The sequence below is a fragment of the Athene cunicularia genome, assembly GCF_003259725.1.
Source record: "Athene cunicularia isolate RWA chromosome 4 unlocalized genomic scaffold, athCun1 chr4_part2, whole genome shotgun sequence".
In the NCBI taxonomy this organism is placed as follows: Eukaryota; Metazoa; Chordata; class Aves; order Strigiformes; family Strigidae; genus Athene; species Athene cunicularia.
The window spans coordinates 15415455-15441046 of NW_020799099.1; the positions used below are offsets into that span (position 1 = coordinate 15415455).

At 39.9% G+C, this 25592-nt stretch overlaps 1 protein-coding gene across 2 annotated transcripts in view; it reads right to left on the reverse strand.

The window, feature by feature from the left end:
- Positions 1–1442: 1442 nt before the first annotated feature.
- EGF (epidermal growth factor) overlaps positions 1443–25592 on the reverse strand; it is a 58799-nt gene continuing 34649 nt past the window's right edge. For both annotated transcript variants that reach the window (XM_026848005.1, XM_026848007.1), the window contains 12 exons: positions 24492–24715; positions 20775–20942; positions 19881–20030; positions 19282–19431; positions 18507–18623; positions 17339–17464; positions 15357–15476; positions 13223–13373; positions 10406–10570; positions 6788–6890; positions 3292–3394; positions 1443–1778 (listed from right to left, as the gene is read on the reverse strand). In XM_026848005.1, coding sequence (XP_026703806.1) covers positions 1555–1778; positions 3292–3394; positions 6788–6890; positions 10406–10570; positions 13223–13373; positions 15357–15476; positions 17339–17464; positions 18507–18623; positions 19282–19431; positions 19881–20030; positions 20775–20942; positions 24492–24715 — 1801 coding nt within the window. In that variant the 3' untranslated portion in view covers positions 1443–1554. The remainder of the gene's footprint in view (positions 1779–3291; positions 3395–6787; positions 6891–10405; positions 10571–13222; positions 13374–15356; positions 15477–17338; positions 17465–18506; positions 18624–19281; positions 19432–19880; positions 20031–20774; positions 20943–24491; positions 24716–25592) is intronic.

The following is a 25592-nucleotide window of genomic DNA, read 5'->3' on the forward strand; positions in this document are numbered from 1 at the left end:
TCTTTCTGGTTACACAAACATAAATCAGAACTGACTCTGCAAAGTTACTCAAGTGTGTAGCTGTTTTGGACAAGAGGTAAGGGCCTCTCAATACTTTTTCCCATCATTGGTCTACAGAGCTGGTAAACAAATTTCAACATCCCCTACTTTCCTGGGACAAAACAAAAAGCAGTATGTTAAACACTCAAATTAATAACATTTGCCACTATTATCCAGCTAATGAATTACAAGGAGCACTAGTGGTTGACACTGTAGCAGAGTTTAAAGAAGATGTCTGATAGTTACAGTAGTAGGCTTCAAAGACCGAAGACTGAAAGATTCCGTACAATGAAAATATTGTTAATCATCTAGCTGATTTCCAGATATCTTCCAAACTGTCCTGAAAACAGCCTTGGGAAGTCAAGACCAGTGGTGAAAATCACTTGATACGATAAACTGAGCTACAACTCTGTATACAACAAAGCTTTATAAGTGAGTTAGTTCTTAGTAAATAACTGGAAGGGAACTGTAGCTGTTAGAAAGCCAGGTACAAGAAAAATTGGTGTTGTTTTCCAATTGTTCCCATGGATTTTATCAGGCAACACAAATCAGTTATGTGGGGGTCAGTCCAAACTGAGGTGGGATTTTGGGGGTTTTTGTCCCACTCCTTCTGTTCTTTTCAAGCAGCAACTGTCTGGACTTCTTTCCCCACACTAAGTCCTATATAATGGACCATGTTTTGCTACCAGACACACTTCTGTGAGGCAAGGACAGCTTCAGCACACAGCTCCTTGCAGGGCTGAAAGCAGATGCGGGCTCACTGCCTCAGTCTAGTAGCAATCCTGTTATGCTCTGAAGGAACAGTGTAGACTGGAAAACTTAATGGAAGAATCACCTTTCCCCTCAAATGTTGCCTCTCACTTCATTGATGCAATCATCATTAACACCATATGCTCACAAACAATCTTCCAGCCTACCAAACCTGTGAAATGCAAGATCCCATTCGGTGCTCAGTCACAGAAGCAGATACAAGAATATCTCCAGTGAAGTCCAAGAGGTTACACTGGCCTGACAGTGCTGGGGAGAGGCTTAAATTGTCCAAGAACAATATTTTAATGAACAGATTAATTTCTAACTTATTTTCCTGCATTATCTTCCATTCCAGTTTCTCTGCAGTTGTCCTTGTGGCCCATTTTCTAGGCAGTTTCTGGACTCTGTGTATGTATAAAGACCACTACTTGCAACAAATTCCCTTAGAAAATACTTATCTCTGACAAATCACCCACTCGTCTGTTTTCCCCTCAGTGTCCTTCTATCAGGCAGTTAATGAAGTTAGCAGCAGTGACCCTTAGTGATACTTACGGAGTACTCACTGCTAACACATTGCTCACAGTAATTCTTCCAAGCAGGGATGACAGGGAAGGAGTGGCAAGGACTTCATTGTTCTGTCTTGATTTGTGGGGTTTTTCTACAGCAGATTTTAACAAAAAAATGCAGGTTGCTTCAGTGTTTCATGACTTCCCATTCTCTACTGACTTCATCCTTCCTCATTTCCCACTCAAACCCAGGCTGTGTCTAGTCTGGCTGCATCAGCAGGCTGTCTGGAGCAAGCTCGCAGGGCTCCTTTTCCAGTGGGATTTGGGTGTGGACGCTCCAGGGAGCCTGGGGAGGGTCCTTCGCTGCTTCCATGAGCTGACTTGATTTCTCACCAACAAGAACCTCTTGTTGACAGCCTTGTTCTTTCTCCTCTTCTGCCAAAGTCTCTGCTGCTTTGTCATATGTTATAGGCTGTTCTTCCACTGGAAAAAAAAAAAAAAAAAGATATGTATTACTGAAAGCCATCTGAGAAGCCCCACAACAACTAATCTAATGGCAATTCAAAGAGGAAAGCTGTGAAAGGAAGCAGAGAATCAGGTTCAGAAAATTACAAAACCAACTCATGTCAAAAGAACAAAAAAAGAGGCAAAGTCAAGAACTTACTTCAGATTTTAATAAATTACTTGTCCTAGGTAAATTTCATGGTTTTCTGTTTTAATGCATAGCAGGAAAAAGCATGCCCATGACAGGAAGAGTACCTGCCTGGCAAAAATTAAAGCCCCTGTTCCAAAGTCAAAACATCTTAGAATTTATTCACTGGCATGGTATAATAACCTTCTTTAACATGTTATAAAAAAAAATCAATTTATTTACCAGTCTTGTCTAAAATGGTTGAACCACTTCTGTTAAAATTTTCAACTAGGAAAAAATGAGACACCTGTCATGGGAAATTACTGTTCCAATAGCTGCATCTGATAAAACTATAAATGAAAACAGAGCCTCCTAATGGGAAACATCAGGCTTCCTTTGCTGGATAACACAGTTGTACACATGTTCACAATATTAGTCCAGCCAAGTAAATGTGAGGCATATTTTCTACTGATGAAAAAAGTAACTTCCCAACATATTTCTGAGGCCAGGATGGGCAATTCTGGAAATCTTGCAAGACGCCTACCCATTCAAGTATCCTCACTTGTCTTTGCATATTTCTAAATGACTGATGCAAACTTGGTCCTCTAATAACTTCTGTAGTTAGGAGGTATATATAGTAAATAAGACAAATGGTTACAGGTATCAGTCTTTCTCCATCAGTTCTCACCATCTGGGCAATTAGGAGATTGAGTTGCCATCTACAAGGCGGCATTTCCTAAAACTGAGAGTAGTCCAGCTGGCAACAGGTGGGCTATGGAAGCCTGTTGTGTGTTTCTGTGCTGTCTGCTGCCTTTGCACCAGGGATGGGAGGCAATCTCCTTCATTCATCTCATCTTTGTTTAAGCACCAAACACTCCCCAAGCAGTCAAACACCTTGTTTAACACAAAAAGAGGAGAACTGCAGTTGCTGCCACAGGGAAAAAGGTTTCTGGGGAGACCTGGACTCCTCACACCATTTCAGTTAACCTGCCTGAATGAAAAAGGGCTGTCAAAGTATCACAGATACACATTCCCCATCAGTATGTTGGGCATAACTTCACTCACTATGAAGCAAGCCTGTGAATTTGTATATAAATGCAAAAATATTATATTATTACTATCACAAGAAGCATCTGTCTTCTTATGAGTGTGAAAGCACTGTTATAGTGTAATTTCTCATGAAGAATCTGCAAAGTGAAGGACTGAATGGTCTCTTCACAGCAATACAAATATGGCTTCTGATGTGCACAGCAGCTTTAAACGAGCCAGAAATATAATTTTGATTTCTCTGTCTCCTCCATGAGCTGCTGTTCCTGCTGGTACAAAGGTGAGGAGAGATCTTATAAGGAAGGAAATCCTACTCACCGTATTCCAAAGGACAGGCAGGATGAGGATCTGCTGTCTCACACTCAATTAGATCAACCGCTTTAGTCTCCAGAGAACTGTTACACTCCTTAACAACTGCAAACTGCAAATACATACAATATGCACAAAATATACAGAGCCCAAATTAATATAAAATGAACTGGTTTTCTGAAACCCAAGAGGCATACTAGAAGGGCCACATACTCCAACCACAGCAGGGGGAAAAAGGTCACCCTGGCTTCTGGGATGACCCTTCCCCTGCAGATAATTAAACATTTAAGTTGATGACAGCCCTGGTCTTTGGAAAGTGCACAGTCCCAGTCTAGTACAGAACTACCCATTCTCTTGCCTTGCACATCAACCTTTCCAGATGCAAGAACAAAAGTTCATGAAAATCAACTCTCTCTGAAGTACTGAGGGCCACTTTTAAAGTATTAAAGAGACCCAGAACCAGACAGCAGGAAACCCTGTCAGACACAGGGAAGGAAGTGAGCCTCTCTCCTCTCAGCACAAACTGGGGGGTGCAGTTCCATTGTCCCACAGTTACAGTGTGACACCTCAGAAGCAGAAGATGGGACCCTCTGGGGAAACGTGCTGAAAAGTCCAGGGGCAAAGGAGAAAACAGGGGTAGAGGAAAGCAATGTGAAGCACTGTGCTGAAATAGAGGGAAAGAGGAAAACCCAGTAAGTGAAGGAGGGATGTTTGAAGAGCAGAGACAGGGAAGAGAAAATGGCTTTAAATAAGGTGTTCAAACAGAAGGATCTACAGATTCAGTGGTCCAAGCAGATAATTGGTGGATTTATGTGGATAGATCACAGATGTAGCAGGTGTGACTGCTTAAGCACCAGTTCATTTACATAAAATCTGTAGGTTTACAGCTGCTAACCCACATGACAGACCCTCAGAGGGGATTAAGCTATGCATGTTCCTCAAAATATCTTTGACTCTGCAAAGCAGAACACTTGCTGGGTGAAAAGACTCAGAATAGCATCAAAATCCAGGCATATGCAGAAGTTTACCAAGACTCACGTATCCCTAGGACAAACCTAGCCTGACTTATGGAATTCTAACACGAATGTGAAAAAAATACCCAGGCATACCCTCAGCTAAATGCAGGCTCACCTGGAAGAATAGAAGTAAAGGGAAAAGTGAATGACACTTGTACAATTTATAGGTATAGTTTCAGTATCACAATACTGAGCATTTGGTATGTGTGATGGTGTAAAAGCTCGTTATCCTCTACGTTAACCCAGATGGGCAAGAACAAGCAAGTCTTTGCATTCCCTCTCCCCAGATTCACAAATGAGCGGTAGAACTATGGGATACAAAAAGTGTGAATTTCATGAGCTCTTTACAGTTACTGCAATACACATCATCGAGTTCCCATACAAAGTCCTTCATTAGGATTATTAATTTTTATTATATATATAATTATTATATAATTATAATTAAATCAATAGCACCCAAAAACCTATGCCAGTACCTTAAGAGTTGAGGAGCTATAGAGTCTTCTGTCCCCGATGTAGTATAATCTCTTTTTTTACATATTATAAAACTCCCCAATAATCCACTTTAACAGTAGAAATGGACAACTTCCTGCTGCTTTTTGGCAACTCTACAGTTTCTAATCTAAGTGCATGCATGCATGAAGCTCCAGTGAACTTATCACTCAATGGCTACATCAGCACAGAGAAAATTGCATGCATGAAACCAAAGGAATCCATCACTATGTAAGCAGAAACAATTAGCAAAGGGTCAGTGATTTCCTCTTCCAGCCTGCAATGAGCTATTTGCAATAAATTAGTTTAGTAATGTATTTGATGTCTCCCAGGGCAAGAATGCATGGTGAAATTTAACATGAGTGTGTAATAGATGAGGAGGCTGGGTTCGGTTTTGTTGATTCAGTCCATTGCTTAGCTGTCTAATTACTCTTATATTCAGCAAAAATGTCATTGACCACTAGCATTATCTGTGGGGACACCAGCAGGTGGGGACAGAGTCAGTGAGCCACAGGTCTTCTAGAGCACTGCTCCCAGGCAATGAGCTGCTCTCAGTCCCAACAAATGTTTCTTATTTTCCCAGCCTCAGATATTTTGAAAACTCAGCACATTTGCTGCCCGGTACCTGGAGGAACAAAGCGCTAGTAAGAAAAGTCCACAAGGAGTATGCAGTTGACCAGCATATGACGTAACCAGGGTCAAGTCAACTCAGTTCCCAACGTATGTTTGATAGTGTGTTTCAGTGGCTACCCACTCATAGCTCCTGCCAGACACACGGTCTAAACCATTTGCAAGCCTTCTTTGAGTTGATTAAAATTCCTTGCATTTGCACTATAAATATTGCATGATATTAAACCCCTCAAACAGACTCCCAAGTAGAACAAACTCATCTCTTTCTGGGCTCAAAGATTTGGAGCAGAGTCACACTTCAGGACATTTAAAGTCAAATTCTTTTGCGACCATGACTATTATGCATATGATTCCTGTACCTTTCCAACAACAGTTGGGCGTAGAGAGCTTTAAAACCTTACAATAATACCTACACTAGAAAAACTTGTGCACAGTTACCCGAGTCAAAACAGCAAGTGCCGCACTAGAGTTTATCACCAATTCCATACAAGTATAAACTCTTCCAGTAGTCTTTTCCACTGTGGCACAACTGTGCTTGTTTTGAAGAGTGTATGTTGCTTAGCTAATGTGATGCTACCTGGACAAGTTTGGTGATTCCTGCATTACAGAACCTTATTCAGAGCTGAAAATGTGTGCAGACATGCTCTCAGGGTACGATATGCCGTTCTGAGAAAAGAGTCTCAGACTGGAAACAGAAGTAGCCACAGATGCCAATTCCATCACTTTTCCCAACTTCAAGTTTCAATCACTATCACCTAGCAGTGCAATGTCATTTTAATGCCATTGAGAATCAGTTCCTTAGATCAGATCTTATGGGGCCAAATTCTCTGATGCAGCTTCAAAAATGACATTTGTACCTACACCAGTGCAAAACTGGTATTTTATATTCCCTCCCAAGCTGCCTGATAACATCCTGGTTGTTTTGCTTTACAAGGCAGCAGCCTCTCGTACAAAGGCATTTAATTTCATCAATCCCCAAAATAAAATTCAACATCTCATGTAGCACACACAATGCTTGGCTTCCAAGAAGCCTTTTTTACACAGGGCATACTTTCCTGTGAAAATAACTCTGTGATATGCCATGTCATCACATTGCCATTTCCTTAATTTAGAACACAGTTCCCCAACTGTTGTGTTCAAAGCTAACAATAACACTGGCTAATGGTTGCAATACATCCAGGCAGCTGTGAACTTTGAGGGATAACAATGAGGTAAGATGAACTAGGGTTCACAGCAAAGCACTTGATGACTCTAGCAGTTATTTAATATATTTAAGATGTGAATTATTTGATGGATAATCTCAAGTGGATCCCTAACACTCTTTGATCCTTCCTGCCTCCCTCTCCACTCCACATTAATATAGTTACCCGAGACTTGTTGCTAGTAGGTGTCATGTTCTCATTGTCAGCATTGCTGCTGGCATCTCTTATCGCTTCTGCATAGAGATTCTTCTTATACAAGTTTTGACTTCTGCAACAGAACAAAAGCTGAAACACATTATTTTGCTTTGGCAGGAACAGATGCTGCTTCCTTTCACACATTATTCTATAGGTATTTAGAGCAGGGACATATTTTATTTTCTTTCATTGGTTTGAAAGGGTGTATTACTGTCAATTACAACACAGTAGTTAAAAAAAAAAACAAACAGCCTGTCAGAAACAAAAGTCAGTAAGAAGTGAACCAGTGTTTGTAGTAATGTGCCATCTGTAAAGGGTCATTCATCACAAAAGAACAATAGGCCTCATAATTTTAGCTACCCCTCCTTCTATATTCTTATTCTATTTATAATACATTCCGCTTATAAAGGTTTAGGTTTCAGCCAATAAAAGTATTTTGTGAGTGAAGCTCAAAAATAAAAACCTGACTGTATTTTTGTACACCATTGATAGTTATGGAAGTTGCATTCTGCATTCATCAGCATCATTTATGAAAAACAATAATTTCAGAAATTACTATGAAATAAACAAACCGAAAGCCTCAAAAAAAATTGAAGTAGGACATTTCTAGGAAAAAGCATGACCAGCAGAATTAGCTCAAGGAGGGAAAAAACCCAAGAGTACAACCTAAAGGTGGAAAAGGATACAAATAATCAGCTCGAAGTGGCTAGTTTCATAAATTCAAAAATTGTTATTTTTGCAGTTAAACAGCAATCACTTATAAAGCGGTATTAAGCGCCTTATAGGGCCCAACATAGAAAACACAGTCATAAGAAAAAGGGCTCATTTACACTGCTTGAGATCCAAATCAGTACATCTTTACTGATTTTACATACACGTTCTTTCTCTTCCTAGACATCAGCTAACAAAATTAATGTTACGCTCATCAAATTCCAGAAGTCTGGAGTTATAACATCCTTTTACTTGATTTTAAATTCTATTTAATAGATATGTACCAAAGAAAATAGGCAGTTTCCTTTTATTTTTACATTACATTCATATACTAACTGGGAAAGTGCATCTGCTGTAATTATTATATGATAGTCCCTTCATGAAAATACAATGTAAATAAAATTTGCTTTTTGCTAAAAACCTGGCTCCACTGTGGCTTTTGTCCCCAGGTTATCTATAACATGTTCCTGTGTATACAAATATTTTTAAAAATTTCTTAAAAAGTAATTGCTTCCAGTAGAGGATAAGAGGATAAGAGTGGGACTGCTAATATGAAATCAAATAGGTGTCATATTAGAGGTTATATCCACAGAGCAGAATGCTGAGAAATAAGGCAAATTAATCCATTTTGACTTTTTCTGATGCTGTGGCAAGGCTGCTGATCATGTTTTGTCACCTGGTTGTGCCTGTTCCGCATTGCAGCTCATAGTGCTGACAAAACAAGCCCATTACTCAAGTGTTAGAAAATCCACTGCAGAGAGCTCACACACAGGCATGGTCCTCAGCGGGATGCCCTGCTCAAGAGGATCGCTAATTCTATGTCTTACTTTACAATATGCAGAGTAATAGATGCCAGATGGACTTGGCGGGCACTGGAGTCTTCATGTACAACTGAGCACAAGCAGACGAGGCAGTGAAATCTAGTTGATCGAGCACGGGCAAGAGGCCAAGAATATCTCAATCCTAATCCCAGTCCTACTGTTGCTTTTTGCTCAGCCTTGGCCAATTGAGGTGAAAGGATTGTGGGTATTAAATCTGTGATTCAGATTTTTTTTGTTGTTGGAAAAGAGTTGTTTCCTCGCTTCTCAAGAAAGATAGGAAACTTGGCATATTATACAGTCAGACTACATAAACCTGACGTTAAGAATATAACACAATGCTCTGCAGCAGACTACAGTCACTGAGCAAACCAGCACAATACTTTGGTATTCTTGGCCTTCAGTTCACACATTTTTCAAACTGACAGGTGTAGGTCTGCAACTTAATTTCCTCGAATTAAAAGGAGATAGGCGTCTCCGTTTTACAGGGGAAGGAACAGAACTATTACAGACTTAATCGGTACATTCCAAAATAAAGTAGATTATGTGAAAAAGCAGTATAACAATTTCAACCCAAATACTGGTTTCCAGACTCCAGTTAAATAGGGATTTTAGGTCAGTGGTTTCATTTTGATCTAGTTATGCTAGTAATAGCTACAGCACAAATTCAGTCAAGCATGTAATTGAAAACTTGTTGTCAAGGTAAATAGTTCTATTGATCAAAAGCATTTGTCAAGAAAGAATGGTAAATCAGGGAGAAATGACAAAAGAGAGGAAGGGAAGAGAATTAATATCTTCACACCTTAAAACCAGCCATATTCTGGCTGTTTTTCATGACAGCTTATATGACATATATGGGAAATACAAGAATCTCACAATTTGTCTATTCTGTATGTATCATTCCACTGATTAGCTTCCGAATCCCAGGTCATGAGAACAAACCAGGCTGCGCTTAACTTTAATTCTGGACCTCTACCATTAGTTAACAGAAAATAAGAAACATGGCAGCTTCTCTATTTTTATGAACTAAATACACTAGGAACCATTAAATAAGAATGGAAAATATTAGCTTCCATAGTTAACTTCGTTTGTAGCTTAGATTTTTATGCCTGGGAGAGTCTGGTTTTAAAATTAACCTAAACCACAAACAAACCCCCTGCACATGAAGGGCAGGTCAGCATGAAGCAGGAGACTCTTGATTTGGCTGCTGTCTGGCTTTTTGTTTGTTTACTTTTAAATATAAATATGCATTTAAACAAGAGCCTCTGAGAACAGTTATCTACCAAGGTCATGGCCAAGGGACTCTAACTTATTAAATGCTGAATACTTTCCAGTCCAAGGGACATCGACAACATTTAATTTCACATCAGACTGGGTTCTTGAATAGTGACTGACAGGATTCTTTTTGCCATGAGAAGAACCCCAAACCGGCACAATTCATTACAGCCATGGAAAATGCCAGGGAATGCTTTTACAGCAGATGTGCCTTAGGCTCACATCCCTGATTTTTACTCTTTCCACTGACAGGAAAACTGCTTTCATGTTCATTGCTAAAGACATCACTGTGGAAGCTTGCTATTGGCAGGTTAGTACGCTGCTTTTCTCAATGGCAAGGAAACTTTCAGGTGCCACTCTACACGGAAAGGGAAGCAAAGCCAAATTAATGGGACAGCTAGCAGAGAAGAGCCAAACCCTACCATGACATCTTCAGACATCTAGAGCTCTTAAGGGAAACCAATGAAGGAAGTAAATAGCATGCTCCTGAACTCCCTCAATACAAATTATGGCTCCTTTTCAAACCTAAGAAGGTCTATTCTTCTTCCACCAGAGACACGTCACTCACTAAAACCAATGTGTCTACTGCAGGCAAGGGACAGGCCAGAACTTTCTGAATTATTCATAGATCCAATTACTGAAAAGCAAAAGAGGAGCAAGGATGATATGGTGATTTCCACCAGCTGAGGAACAGCTCATGTTCTTTGCCATGAGCCTTCTGTGAAAGTCAGCAGCACCTTGATTGCCGCGCCACACGTTCACAGCGCGCGATTGGAATCGCTACCTGTGGCAGTAGGCAGCCAGGGACCCCAGCAGCAGCAGTAGGACCAGCACGGCTACACACACTGTGATGGTGATATTCCGCATCTTCACCCGCTCAGCGTGCTGCTGCTCCCACCACTCCAGATCACTGAACTGGCACCGCTCCCCGACGTAGCCTGTCACACAGCTGCCAAAAGGAAGTGAGCACACTTTGTAACCCGTGCTTGAGGGAAAAACCCAGATCATCACTTCAGTTACCTGGTGTATTGATTTACTACTGGCAACCGCTACATAAATATCTGGTTGAATTTAGTAGTGGTGAAGACAAAATGTCTTTAAAGAAATGGCTGTCAAAACATGTAGAATTTAATATTAAAATACTTTTTTTTACTGTAGAGCTATTGAATCACCTATAGAAATATACAGAGAGATTATAATTTCCAGATTCCAATGGGTAAAGAATAGAAAAAATTATTTTCTCTTAAATCCTGTTGTGTGATTAGTATTTCCCTAATACTTTCCATTGAACTGTTTCCAGCAGCAAGCTTCCCTTTCTTTGAAATAGGCAATATGGGACTTACGTATTTTCAGAGTGATTTGTTTAAGGGAATCAAATTTTAATATGAATTATTATTTTAAAATAAAAGATAAATGAAAGTGTTTTAAAAAAAACCTCATGTGGGTTAGAAATATCTTCATAATTTAGTTTTAATTCAAGCTTCTTCTGTAGGCAGTTTTTCTTTGTTTGTTTGTTTTTACCACTGAAAACCCACCATAGAAATATCAGTGCATCAAACCCTCAAATCAAAATTACTACAAAGTGAGAAATACATCAAAAAGTGTCTCAGCTGAGTTTTAGTGTCCAAGGTGAGACATATAAAAAAGGAAGTAATAAACAATTAAAAAAAAATTAAAATCTATTCAATTCATAACAATCGGCAATGTAGGCTTAAATCCTTCTCACAATTTTTATCGCTCTGGTTTTACTCAAGTAAAAAGAGATAGTCAAATGAGCAAAAGAAGAAGCAGCTTTTACCTAATGCCCTGAAAATGTTATATCAGCATTCATTATTAAATCAGGCACATGCACTCTCATTCTGTCACAAATTAGAATGCATATACGTTGGAAGGCAGGAAAATGCTCATTTTTTAATGTAAGATCACAATAAATTCCAAACAAGCCATAAGATCATCTTTGTAGTGTAAGAGCTTTTATTAATTAAAATACAATGCGATTTTTGCAATGTGATTTGGTAATTAATGTCTTACAGCCTACATGAATGAATACTGCCATCTAGTGAGAATTCAGCAATGTGAGAATTAACAACACACAAAACCTGGCCCCCAAGAAAACCGTGTAACACGGTTGCTCCTCAATTTTTTAAAAGATTTCCACTTCCAGAACTGAAGAATAAGTACATTTGGATTCTTATTATGCACTAACACCTAACAAACAAAAGGAAAAAAATGTGATCCCATTTGAAAGTTCTGCAGTTGTAGATTCTCAGTTTCAATAGGAAAAACTCAGTGAGGTGAAAAGAGGTAGTTTTCAATGCCACTGAAATTTACACTAAAAATTCATAACAAATACGAGAAATAAGCATCTCCAATAATGGTTTTTCCCAAGGGTTTTGCTGAGCTCAGGAAAATCATGGCACAAAGCATCCACTTCATTCCCATGTATGGACATGAGATAAATTTTTTTCATATTCTTGCAGGTACAGAGGTCTGTAGGCAGGGGAGACCAATTATATTTAAAAATAAGTATGCCTAGGATTTGACAGTGTTTGCAGGAATGGCCTGGTATAGAGGTTCCTGCAGTGCAGTACAAGAAAGATCTGGGGCAATGGTGGTTCAAAAAAAAAGTTCAGCGCAATGCTTGCTCTCCTCGCTCCAGGGTTATACCAGGGCCACCCGAGTTACTGAGACACAGAGGGACATTTGCTTGCTACGGAACAGCATCCATGCCCTGCATAGGTCCTCACTTACCAGGTGAGACCCTAGGGGAGGAGGCAGACATTGTATTTCTCCCACTGCAAACACTTTTATGCTTGATTTTGAAGAAAGACATAACACAGATTCAAATATAATCAAGTTACACAATTAAACTCCAGCACTAGTGGTTTTGAAGTAATGATTCATTACTAGTCCCCATGGGACTAGGTTGTCACATTGTCCAGGCCAAGGCTGACTCCTGGATATATGAGATTCTCTTTGCTTTTATCAGTAACTGCATTTGGGGAACCAGGAATGAAGCTTCACAGAAACATTGACAGGAAGAAGGAGGTCTCATTTTTGAGGTCTCATGGCTATTCTCCATGTTTTTAAGAGGACCATCATGTTGTACCCTTTCTGCCAGGGACTGAGACTCTTCAAACTGTGAGAGAAGATGTTGACACCAGAATTTTCTCCCCTGGTCCCAATCAGAGAAGACAAGAGAGAGGTTTCCTCTTCCATCCCAGTGAGTGCTAATGAACAGCATGGCTAACAAGAGAGGTACAAGTCAGCATGATCCATACAGGACAGACAAGCACCTCTTTCATAAAGCCACGACCACTAAGTCATTTAACAACCTAGGTCACATTTCCAAAGCAAAGAATTGAGTGCTTAGGGAACAAATCCAGTCCTGCTATTAATTGTAATGGGTGTGAATGGAGTGACCACTTACAGAAACTCACAGTGATCACTTACAGAAAAGAGCATAGTCAAATGATTCTAGTCTAATTGCTAGCATAAGTAATGAACAGATAATTTATGGACAAACACTTTACAGTCTGCACCCAGCTGAGCCCTAAGGATACTATTCATCAGCACAGACAACACAAATTTCTGTACTTACTTGCAGGCATAGTCTTGTAGATCAGAAACATAATTGCACACTCCGCCATGGAGGCAGTATGACTCGTACGAAGGAGGGCATCCTACAGTATCACCTTGCACAGGGTGTGTAGCATATTCATTGCTGATAGAAGTGGGGGACACAGTAGGTTCTGAAACACAGGATTTCACAAGGACATCTCAAAGTTTTGGCTGCATTGGCAACATGATCTTATGACACAGTTCCAGAACTTCAAGATAGGAATGTAGGTAAAACCCTCTAATTTTAACCATTTACTTGTGTTTTACCTATTTGATTATGTTGCTTATCAAATTTAGGCACACAGAACTTTAGATCAAAATATTAAACATGCTCGATTCTAGATTTGTAATGAAAGATGCGCAGATGCTGGCTGCGTTCTGTTTATTTAGCTCTGAAGAAAAACTGTATTGGCTGTCTAGTTACTTACACTCAAATGATTTTTGAAGCTTATGCAGCTTTAAGGTATGGTAAAACTCCACCATGCATAAAGTACAGAAATACAAGTAAAGGGTGACTGTATTTCAAATACTTGGATCTCATACTGAGAAGTTTTCACATGCAACTTGCCATTCTTATTCAGATTATTTCTACTCTGCTGCCATCCAGTTTATTGCATCTGTGTGTGACTGCAGATCCCATTTGTTATTGTTTCAGCCTTGCTCAGGTAAAGATAACAGCATCATTGGGGAAGCAGGGAACTCTGTTGACCCAATTCTTCAAAGGGTTCTGTAGCCTGCTCTGAGTTGCACACTGTCACCTACATAGATATCCATATGATATCTATGATATCTAGCTCCATAAATATAGCTAGTTTTAAAGGTAGTTCTACTATCTCTGTGCAGCATGACCTATGGTGCAGACATGCCCATACAGAAAAGGAGTGCTTTCTTGACTACACTGATGCTGCAGCAAATCTATAGGTCAGAACCAAACATCTACATGGCAAAGAATTTCTAGAAGTATGGCTTAGCAGAAATGTGCCTAATCACTCTCAAATATTTATGGGATCAGTTTTATGACTCACACTAGTTTTATTGCTACATGACCTTCAATGACATTTGGTTTTTAAAATTTCATTTGCAGAACTGCCACAACAAAGAGCCTGAATGGAAAGGGATGAGTGATTTTACTGAACCTCAGGTGTGACTGATTTCTGCAAGGAAAATTTCAGCTTGCTAAAAGAGCTTATTAGGCTAAGAACTAAAACAGTGTGTTAACACCCATGAAGACATGGGATCAGATTTACAGTTAAGGGACCTAGAAAGCATTACTTCCAAGTCATGCATCATTTAAAATCATCATTTCCTGAGTGACACCTGAAACTCATGAAAGCTTAAGTAACTGAAAAGGGGATGAGGATCCTGATAGGTGTTCTACTTTAAAAAGCCATCATTTCCTTCTGCTTTTCGGCAGAAATAGGTCTGTGACAATCACAGAGTGTTCCTCCATCACTTGATCTAGAGTAAAATTCACCTCGATGCAGAGGGCTGACACAGAGTAAAATGATGAGTTACGCAGCTCCATGTTCTCAGAGAATTCTGCTGTCACGTTAAGGCACATTTTGAAATGACGGTCAAATAGTCACTAGTGCTGAACCTTCAGCAGCTCTCTTCATTAAATAGGTAACTAGATTTTCTAAAGAGTTTCAGAGTACTTTTGAAAAATTAGCCATGGGATCTGAAAGACTAGCTTAGTCTGAAGAATTAAACGGGACTTAAATTATGTGCAGATCTTGTGCTAGCCTTCTGCAGAGGGAAAGAAGGCAGAGAGTTTGAAAAATGACACAGACTGTAATCACCTCCAAAAATGTTATCTCCAAGGAGCATTTACTTCTGCTGTTGATTGTACAGGCCATTAAATAGATGTGTCATTTAGACAAAAAAAACTGGCATTGAACCTTAATGTAAGTACTTCCAAACTAAACTCAAATCTGGGCTCTTTTTTTTTTAGCCCACCTCAAAACAGCCGCCTAAAGCAATGCTAAATGGATCCACAAGCTGCCCAGTATGTCACTATACAGGGTTTTCTCAATTTCCAGGTATCGCTACATATGCAAGAGCACAGTTCTTAGTTAAGGGCCTCCTCATTTTAATTGTTCATTCAGTTTACTCACTGCAACCAATGCCAGTTCCAGAAGCATCATCAGGGCATGAGCAAGTGAAGTTTCCTTCTGTATTTGTGCAGGTTCTGTTCTCTCCACAGGTGTGGGACCCCGTCTTGCACTCATCAATATCTGTCACCCAAACAGTCTGCAGTTAGAAGAATGAAATGCCTCAGAGCATCAGTTAAAAGGGCAGCAGTTGCAGCATTGCAGTCTCCTGGCAGTGAGGAAAAACCCCGAAGGCTTTCCCTCTGCAAATATGCCTTCACGGAAAATGTATCGGAAAAGCACCCAGAATACTTTCTATGCCAAGTAATCACAGCCTCCCCAGCCTCTCTGAGCATGGTACTCTGCTGCAGAAGGTCTCCACAGGGAGAAGGAAGAAAAAGCCTCCCCATGAAATGTAATGAGTACAGTAGAGTTGAAGAGAAGACTTTTTTGTACTAGACACATTCTCCTGGCATTGCTAGACATAACGCGGACCCTGGATGAGCACACTAGAGTGCTGTCAGTTGGCATTCTCGCATTAAGACAGCAGATGGGTTTGGGAGTGGGGAGTTGCCCATCCCTATACCACCCTGCCTTGGTCCAGCCTAAACAAAAATTTTAGACAGAAGGAAAGGATCTAGAAACCCATAGGTTTATCTTGTCTATGTAAACACTTAAATGAAGCGAGCCTCTGAATTACTATGAAGAGGCTCCTTTATTCCAAGAATTTCCAGGCTGTGCTAGACTCACATATCCCTCTCTCTTACACCCTGCTGCACATCCTAACCCTGCCTCCACACCTTCTCTAGCACAGGCCACAGCGGCAGCTCCTGCCAGGCTGGCACCTGCTAAGTACCAAAGCATCCCCCTCAAAGGTGGGAACTTCAAAAGGGTTCACATACCAGAGTTTGGAAGCCTCTGATTCATTTTGTGAATTGTCAGCAGAATACTTTGGAGAAACAAAATCACAGATCAGCCATCCCAATTTGTGTGAAATGATTGCTTAAACCACTGGAACTTTTTCTACAGTAATTTTTTTCCTACAGGATCTGGTCCAAAACAGTCTAGAAAATTCAGAGCACTTTTAAAAGCAAAAATACAGGAGCAAAACTATCGCAGCATATTCCAATAAATGTGATTTCAGCAATGCAACATGCGCATAATAATGATATTGTTCTTAATTTTTCAGTCATCCTTATCTGAATTGAGGAACCAAAGTCCAGTAAAGACTATATAAGAATTGGGTCAAATTTAATGGACTTTGATTTAAGTTATAAGGAGAAAGGAAAAAGAAAAGGACAAAGGAGAAGCTAAGACTTTCATAAAGCTCTGAACAAACTGTGGGCTAGTCAAATACTGGGGAGAAAAAATCTTCCTGATCCTTCACATTTACTGCTAAAATGGATTAAAAAATTAAGAAATGTAGAGAATGAACTAAAGACCTGGCATTAGAGCTGGATGGGAAAATCAGTGGGTCTGATTATTAACAAGACTCTAAATGTACTCAAGCTGTCAGTGTCAACACCTTGAACCTCATGCCTATTAAACAGGCCTGGAATTATTTGATGAGCATTATGACACACTCAATTCCTGCTTTCGTTTATATTCATGGCAACGATTTCCAATAAAGCTCTACTGCTTCACCTCCACTTCCCTCCTCCCCTTCACTCTTCCTCTCTCTCCTGCTGTAGCTACTAAAAAGAGTGCAAACACTGAGAGGAGGTATTCACTGACTACAGGCTTTGCATATTGATCCCTAGCTGAGGTTGCCACACTTCAAACAGGAAGGAAAGAATCAAAAAGGAAGAAATTATAAATTTCAACTGTCTGTGGGAACCACTGTTAGGATCCATGCCCCTACCAGATTTTTCAAAAAGAACCAGAACAGTTCATCTGACAACTCCACACCTTGATGCAAAGCTAGCCCAAATCCTAAGACATGTCTCTTGCTCTTTCAGCCTGCCCCAGCCTTCCAGACACAGCGCAGCCCTCACACATGTCTGTACCGTAGCAATGGACTCCATCTCCAGTGTAGCCCTCCAGACATTTACAGACATACCCCCCTTCCGTATTGATACAGTCCGACACATTTCGATTACAGTGGTCCATATTTACAGCACACTCATCAACATCTGTGAGACAAAACAAAGAGATGGGACACATGGGTCATGAAACCATCAGGTAAATCGATAAAAAGAAATGTCTACATCATGAATCTCCCTCAGACTATGCTGTCACTTCTCATTTGTGTGCATCTGAAGCAAATGGGAAGAGAAGGGCTTTGTGGTCTTTTATTGGTATGAAATTTGATGGGAATGTTCTAAAGAGTCTAAGACAGTCAACCAGTTACTTTCAACTGGAGATCTAAATGTTGCACAAATTGCACAGATTGCACAAATACCAGTTGTTTCAAAAAAATATCCCCTTTGGAGGCAATGATCCTATTTAAAATTAGCCTTATATTTTTAAACCCTACTCAGAGAAAAACTGTTTTGAAAAAGAACACATAAGCTTTAAAAAAAAGGTACCACAATAAAAAATATTACATTCATTTCATCTTCCTTTTTTTTTTTTTTTCTTTCCATAGAAACATAGACTCCTGTGAGTTTTCATGCTTAGTGGCCAAATGGTAAATTGTTCTGTTTCTAATGCCTTCATGTCTTGGCCTTTATGAGTGAACAAAGTGCTTCCATTTATGTTGTATGCAAGTCCAAAAACTTAAAGACCACTGTGAGCAATGTGTTGTCTGATTGTTAGTCTCTTTATGGTTCTAGAAAGAAACAAGAGCATCACTTTTATAGGAACATTACATCAGGAATACTAATTTTTAAGAGATTCCTTAATACATACTTCTAAATTACACATCAACTATCAAGTCTATGGACTGAGGTTTTATTTTTACAAATTTTTACAAATAAATACATTATGCTTTTATTCCTATTATCCCCATTATTGCTTGTTAATATTAATAGGATTAACACATGACTCAGGGGAAAATAAAGCATGCGATAATTAGCCATTTCATCTCACATGCTCTCTGCTCATAATAAGCAATGCCATTGACCTTTCTGTGATGGCTCACAAAGCAGAGCTGTCAGTGTGAGAAAAGATAGATTTTCTTCCTCTCCCCCAATCTACAGTTTTTCAGAAGGTTGTGTTAATATCTTTTATTACCATAGCATGATTTCCCCTTCCTGGTAAATCCTTTCAAACACTGGCACACAGCACCATCTTCCAGCAAAACACACTGTGCATTGACATCACATTCTAGTGCAGTACAGTCATCTTGATCTACAGCATAAACAAAACCAAAAACAACACTAGATGCATTTGGACAGATCAAAGGAGGTACTGTATGTAAAAAAAAAAAAAAAAACCACCAAAACAACCAACCAGAAAACTAACAAGAAAACCAGAACTACAGTCAAAGTGTGAAACAAAGCTCTCCAGGGTTAATGATGACAAGCCAATACAATCATTAAAGCTGTCTTTGCCTAGGTGGAGTTGAAGTGTCGTTTATTATCAGGATTTTTGAATATTGCATGCAAAACCTATTGTACAATTTAATGATCTAGTGTCATCAAACATATGTAAGAACCAATGGTTTTACTGCAGTTTTGTTCAGAGGAACATAATACACTGATAAAATCTAAGGGAGAGACTTTCACAAGTGTTCCAAATGAGAAACATTTGTTCTTTAGACCTGGATAATCTTAACAAGTTTGTTGACATAGCAAAGGAATATGGAGACAAAGAAAAAAAAAAAAAAAAAGCAGTCCTACATGGCATAATTGCATAGACCCAACTTCTTGCAAGAGGGTTAAGAGCATGAATGCCACCAGTCTTGACAACGAGCCTTTCTTCCTTTAAGGTTTATGGATTCATTCTGTTCTATAAACCTGTTCAGAACCTCACAGTAAATAGAAGGAAGACAGTCATCAGACTCTACCTGATACCATGATTTCAGCCATCAACAAAACGTTGGTTTTCTGCTTTTCCCCATTGTCCATATTCTTGACTATCCCAATGCTTTGTGTGCTCTGCAGCACAGTCTCTGGTGTTGGCATTGGCACTACCTCCTTGTGCACAGAGACGCTTCCTGAAAAAGACAAGAGAAAAGTGACACAGATTCCTTAAATCTACTGAAATAACTTTCTGATTTTTTTATCAATTGTCTACTTTCCAATAATCATGGTGGTTTTCTTTTAAAATAAACATCAGTACCCTCCCAGACTAGCCTGTTTCTGGCATCAAATTATTCCTAAAACCACTCACTGGTGGGTTTTCTGCAATACAAAAGACAAGGAATGCAACTCATTGCTCATAATACTTGTCAGCACTGCACACATCCCTCTTACTGTTAATGTGCCAAGGGAAAAATTACAATGGTCAGACAACATGTTATTGTCCCAGGACAGCACACCAGTGTCTTCATTCCTCAGAGAAACCATCATTCATTATGTAGAGCAAGGTGAGTATTTTCCAACGTTATCTGTCAGGATCCTCAAGGGTTTGAGGAGGGTCTTTTTCAGAACTGGAAGATTTTACCTGCTGTTGTGTTGGAAGCATCCAGAGCATGACAGGTTTTTCCATCTTGAGTTTTCACAAATCCTGGATGGCACATGCAACGGGCAACTCCAAAATTGTTTTCACAGATCTGATCACAGCCTCCATTCTCATAAAGGCAAGGATTTGTCCCTAATGCAGAAAAACAGGCAGCTTAAAAAGATGCTTTTTCAGTCAACATATCCTTTTAGCTGTGCAGGGTTGAAGCAGCTGGAAAAAGTATAAGGACTGACAAAAACTAGAACATCCTTTTTTAAATTAAAAACAGATGCATATGGTAAAGCATAGATACTATCATCTAGCCTCTGGCGGGAAAGAAGTTTAGCATACTTTTTATCTAATAAATGTTTCAATTGGGGGTCTGGGTTTAATTCCTTTATTATTTCTTCTTTAGAGTCTCAGCATTCTCTGAAAGAACATTACAAGAGCATAGGGAGACTGTGATTACCTTCTCTCAATCCTGGTATATTGAATTACTTTTTTTCTGCTTAAAAAGAGATTGTTTCCAACAGAATATCAAAGTATTTGATCCAAAACTAATAAATCTTACAAAATCTTTCTTCATGTTGTTATTATTTGTGGGGGGGAGGGGTGCTAATAAACCAGGATAACTAGGAATTAGAAGACCATGGTAGCTTTGTGGCAATTGACCAGCATCTATTCTTGAGCATGATCATAAATATACAAAATCTGTTAGCATTCCTGGGACACATGCCCAGATGATGCTTTCAATAAATGCCAGTCTGTCTATGCAAGGCCTTTTTTAAAGAGTCTATTTCTGAGAAGATAATCCTCTCCCCAAGGACATTTATTATACTGATATCAGTGAACAAGAGGAAGCTAGAAGGGAATGACTGCTTAATTTTTGCAGTATACCTGGTTTCGCCAAAGGATGAACTACAACCATTGATGAGGGTCTCAGCATGCTGCCTCGAAGACGTACCCTGTTTTGGCCGGTCTTCTTGTCCACCCTCATTAGTGATGGCCTAGCCCAGTCAGAAAACCAAAGGTGATCCTCAAACACAGCTACATCAAAAGGGTGGCCTACAAAGAAATTAGATTTCTCATTTCCACATCTGCAGAATACACACAAGAAACGACATAAACAAAAGCAGTCTCGGCATACAGATCTACTTCTAACACAGTAGCACAGCCATAACCACTTCTCCACTATGATGTCTCGTGGGGAGACATGGGCACATGTTACTTATGCTCTTAGCAGGGGAAGCTATGGCACTCTCCTGGCTCAGTACAATCTCTATACTGCTGGTGACCTCCAACCAGATCAAGTTCACAAGATGCTTCTACCTCAGACATTATCATTTCTTGAAGTAACATTGGGACCAGCTTTTCAGAAGTGAAGTGCCTTCCTCCTCTGTCAGTAAGTGGCCCAGCACAGAGTTGCTGAGGTACACAGCTCCTTTTGCAGTCTTCACATAAGAGGGAGGAGAGGAACTCATGGCATGTGTCATCTTGCATAAGTGTACCAGCATGGGGCAGCCCAGGAGTTACAGACACTATAGCCACTGAGTCATGATAGAACCCCAAAGCCAGTGTGTGGTCTCTGCAAGTGCCAAAAGTAGACACAAGTGCAATGCAGTGTGGTCCACATATACATATAAACACGTACAGACATTCACTATTCGCTAGCCAAATCATCACAGTGCAAAATTCAGAGGGGAATTAATTTTCCTCACTTCAGCCAACTAGCAGCAGTAGGCTATGTAGACACTGTCTGTTAGCCAGCTAACTAATAGTAACAGCTAACATAACCCACAGGATGCAATAGATCATCCAGATAGCTTCCTCTCTTTTCACTGATTAGAAGAGGAACCCAGACTCCAGTTTAGAGCAGGCACTTAACACTTACATGACTAACAGTAGGTGAGAGAAATTCCACCCCAAGTGGAGAGCACAGCAATTTTTCCTTGAAAGCACATTATCTGCACCAGGAAAACTCAGATCCCTAGTTTGACTTCCTGAGAGAAGATCAGACATTCAGAATCCGAAGGACACTTTCATATATAAAGGTAGACATACTTACATATCTTTGCAAAATGACTCTTTCTAATATCTCTCTCATAATAGAAAATTGTCATTAGTCCATATGGGACTATGAATTCTTTCTATATGTTTAGAAAACTCCTGCTTTCAAGATAGCCTTTGGACAAGCTTTTTGCAATGCAAGGTGAGAACACATACTAGTCTTCCACAGATGTCCCCTGTGTTTCAGAGTGTGTGCTTCCTGGCTGAAGGAGATTTGCTTTGTCCTGGTCCTTACTCACAGTCTGAATATGCACCTCACTTTGTACCACTGCAGTCTGAGCTCCTCTGAAAGGTATGTTTGGAGTCACATGCTTTTATGATCTGTGATTTTGATGTAGACCTCAACTAGGTCATGTTTGATTTCAGTAATGAAATTGGGATTGCAAAAGGTATTAGTTTAAAAAAAAAAAAAAAAAAACACACACAAAAAAACACACACAAAAAAAAAAATCAAAGCCAAGCAAACAAAACAACAGGTAAACTACAACCTTGGAGAAGGAGTATGTGTTGGTATATCTTAAATAAACATCACAAATAAACTGAAAAAACCCACTCCTACATAAGAAAATTTCTAAGACACAGTTTAAGAGTTCTTAAGTGTAAAGTTGAAGAGCATGTTGTTATCCTGCTAGCACTTCACTACCTCCACTGAACCCTGATTAATTTCTGGGTGTGGTTCTTAGTTACTCTTTCCATTAAATTTGAGCAACTAGCCCAAGATCTAGATACTGTCCCCATCCAAACATTTACTCACAATTTTAGGATCTATAGCATGCACTACCAACAAACAACACCCTGCTTTGACCAGCAATTCCTTAACCTCTTAACTTATAAATACATTGAGGATTAAAAATAGAAGTGCGGTGCCATCAATGAAGATAGCGGGAACAGAAAAATAAATAATCACATGAACCCTTTCCATAACAGTGCAAACCCAACCCACTGCATAAACAAAAGGAATGGTTATGTTGTTCATTGCCTTGAGCAGGTGCTTACAGGCTGTTTTACTTACAGTTGAAAATGGGGTTAGCAGAAGAGCAGAAATAATTTTACCTATTTTGCATGCAGCTATACTGAATGAATTCTCAGTACAGGGGCACTAGAGGGAGCTGCTGTAATAAAAAAAAATTAATCATGTTACAGCAGAAAGCCTGTGAAGCAGGTGCCACTTGCCTGTTCTCCAGTGTACAGCTGTGCAAGGACAGAAGCTGAATTCTGGTCTCACTAACAGCATTAGCAAAATATCAGAATATCAAGGCTCTCTGCCTCTCTCAATTCATACCCCTACGGGTCTGCACTTCATCTCTTTCACTTCATCTCTTTCACTTCTTTCCATGCAGATGTTGATATCCTTTTCTTCCACCTCCAATCAGCCATATCACTGCTCCAAGCCCACCTTCTTTCCCATACCCAGCACTCCTAGCTCTCCTCTGTTTTCTCCCCATAAGACAGTGTCTCATTCCTTGTGGAGAAACAAAGTGAAACATTCAACAGCCTTCAAGGTTGTCCTTCACAGATCAGTTGCAAGGTGGAGCATACCGCAGAATACATGCAGCAGGGGGAAAGAGAGGGATGCTGGGAGGTCACTCTGCTCAGTGCTTTTGATGCCTTATGAACTGGAGAACACTGCGCCCTCCAACACCTCACTCTAGCAACCTTCAAACAAGCTGGAGGGGATCTGGTTTAGGAGATGAATGCAAGCCTTCTCAGTGCACAGACTAGAACAGCAGCTTCTTAACAGAGTGACAGTAAAGTCTTTATCCATGGTAGTCATGGTATTGAGCCAAGACTCCTCATTCTGCCCATGACTTCTATGCACACCTACAAAATGGTCCCCAGAGAGATACCATGCACAAAGGGAATTGTCCTCTCCAGAAATAATTTGCCATAAACAAGATTCTTAAACACATGGTTTACTTCAGATGTGGGACATCAGTTCCTCATTGCTGATATTTCTGTTCCCTTGCTCCAGAACAACACAGCTATGTGTCAAACAACACAGCTATGTATCAACAACAAAAATCTCAGCCATAACAAATACCAGCATATTTCATAAATAATTTTTCCATTCAGTGTCTATTGTGTATTTAGAACCATCCCACTGTTCAACACTGTGCAGATGCAGGTTTGTTGCTCAAGGACCATAATGGCCAAGATACCCAGCTTAATATCCAGCTTACATCAGTATAACTCACTGGTGTAATAAGCACATCAAAACCTGAATTACACCAAGCAGCCATGCATTGAACAAGCAAAGTACATTTTAAACTTTTTTCTTCTTTTCATTTTTCTGTGAAGGCAGAGAAGTCCTCTGTACAATGCAGAGCGGCTGATTAGTAAAAGCAGAGAGTGTTAAAAAGGTGTTGTTTTGCTAAAATGATTAAATAAAAGTCAGCTGGGTAACAGAATCAAGAACTAAGTGATGCCATTAACCTCAACATGGTTGCATAGGATATACAGCACAGCCGATGGCTAGTAATTCACATGCACATATGCCGATACACATTTACAAGCAGCAGTAGGTAATTATCAACCCCAAAGCCTCACCTACATCATTCTGTGCAAGAATTCGACGACCAGAACCATCCAGGTTTGCGCTCTCAACCACTGACTGCTTAGCATCACACCAGTACACCTTGTTGGCTACGTAGTCGAGAGCTATTCCACTGGGCCACACCAGACCAGTGCTGGCTATAACCTGGCGATCGATGCCTTCTAATGAAGAGCTGTCAATCCGGGGATTGACCCCCAGGTCAGTCCAGAATAATCTCCTTTAGAAAACAAAACACATACAGGAAGTCAGTAAGTAAATGTTTGTCCTCCTCTCCATGGAGTTCTTTCAAAGCAGAAAGATCAGATCAGAGCAATACAGGCCTGAGGCCCATGAGAAAAAGTGCATGCTTCAAGCAAATATATTAGCTGCTGATCTTTTCACACTTGCCATAAGACTCCAGGTGATTACACTGGGATTTATGCAGAATCCCCACTCCATTGGCACAAAACCTTTGAAAAACATCTCCCACCTATGCTAACTGCCAACCCTTCATATCTGCTTTTTGCGTTTTCTACATGTCTGCTGATAGCAGTTTAGCAAACCCAGACAACAGAAGACAATGCATTAGCCAGCCCCTTGTCTAAACAAGGGTGGAACAATGCACAAATGGAACCAAAATTACCTACCACCCACGGAAAACAAGCAAGAGTGCTCAGGTTATTTCTGTTTTAAAAAATAAACCAGTATCAGGCCCAGCCTCTTCTTCTAATAAAATCGTGATTGTCAGGGTCTCCCTCTGAGTCCTGTGTTACTCACTGAGTGCATACTCTTTTCCATGAACAGACAGTGCTAGATGGCAGCTCAAAATGGGGATAGCCAAAACCACAAATTACTTCTGAAGTTTGGACTCCAGTAATCCCAGGCATCAGCTGCCTCTGTCAGGATTACTGAAATAACCCACAGACTCACTTAGCTTTATTTACATGAGAAGTTTTTCTGTAGCAAATGCAGGGATCAGTATTTTCAATAGTCTTAATTGTGTCTCAGATCCCTCTTTAATACGAATTTTACAATTATGGACATTGCTATAATATCTGTTCCTCCTTTCACCATTAACCTTCTAATAAGGAAGGCTTTAGTAACGTTCCCCGCTC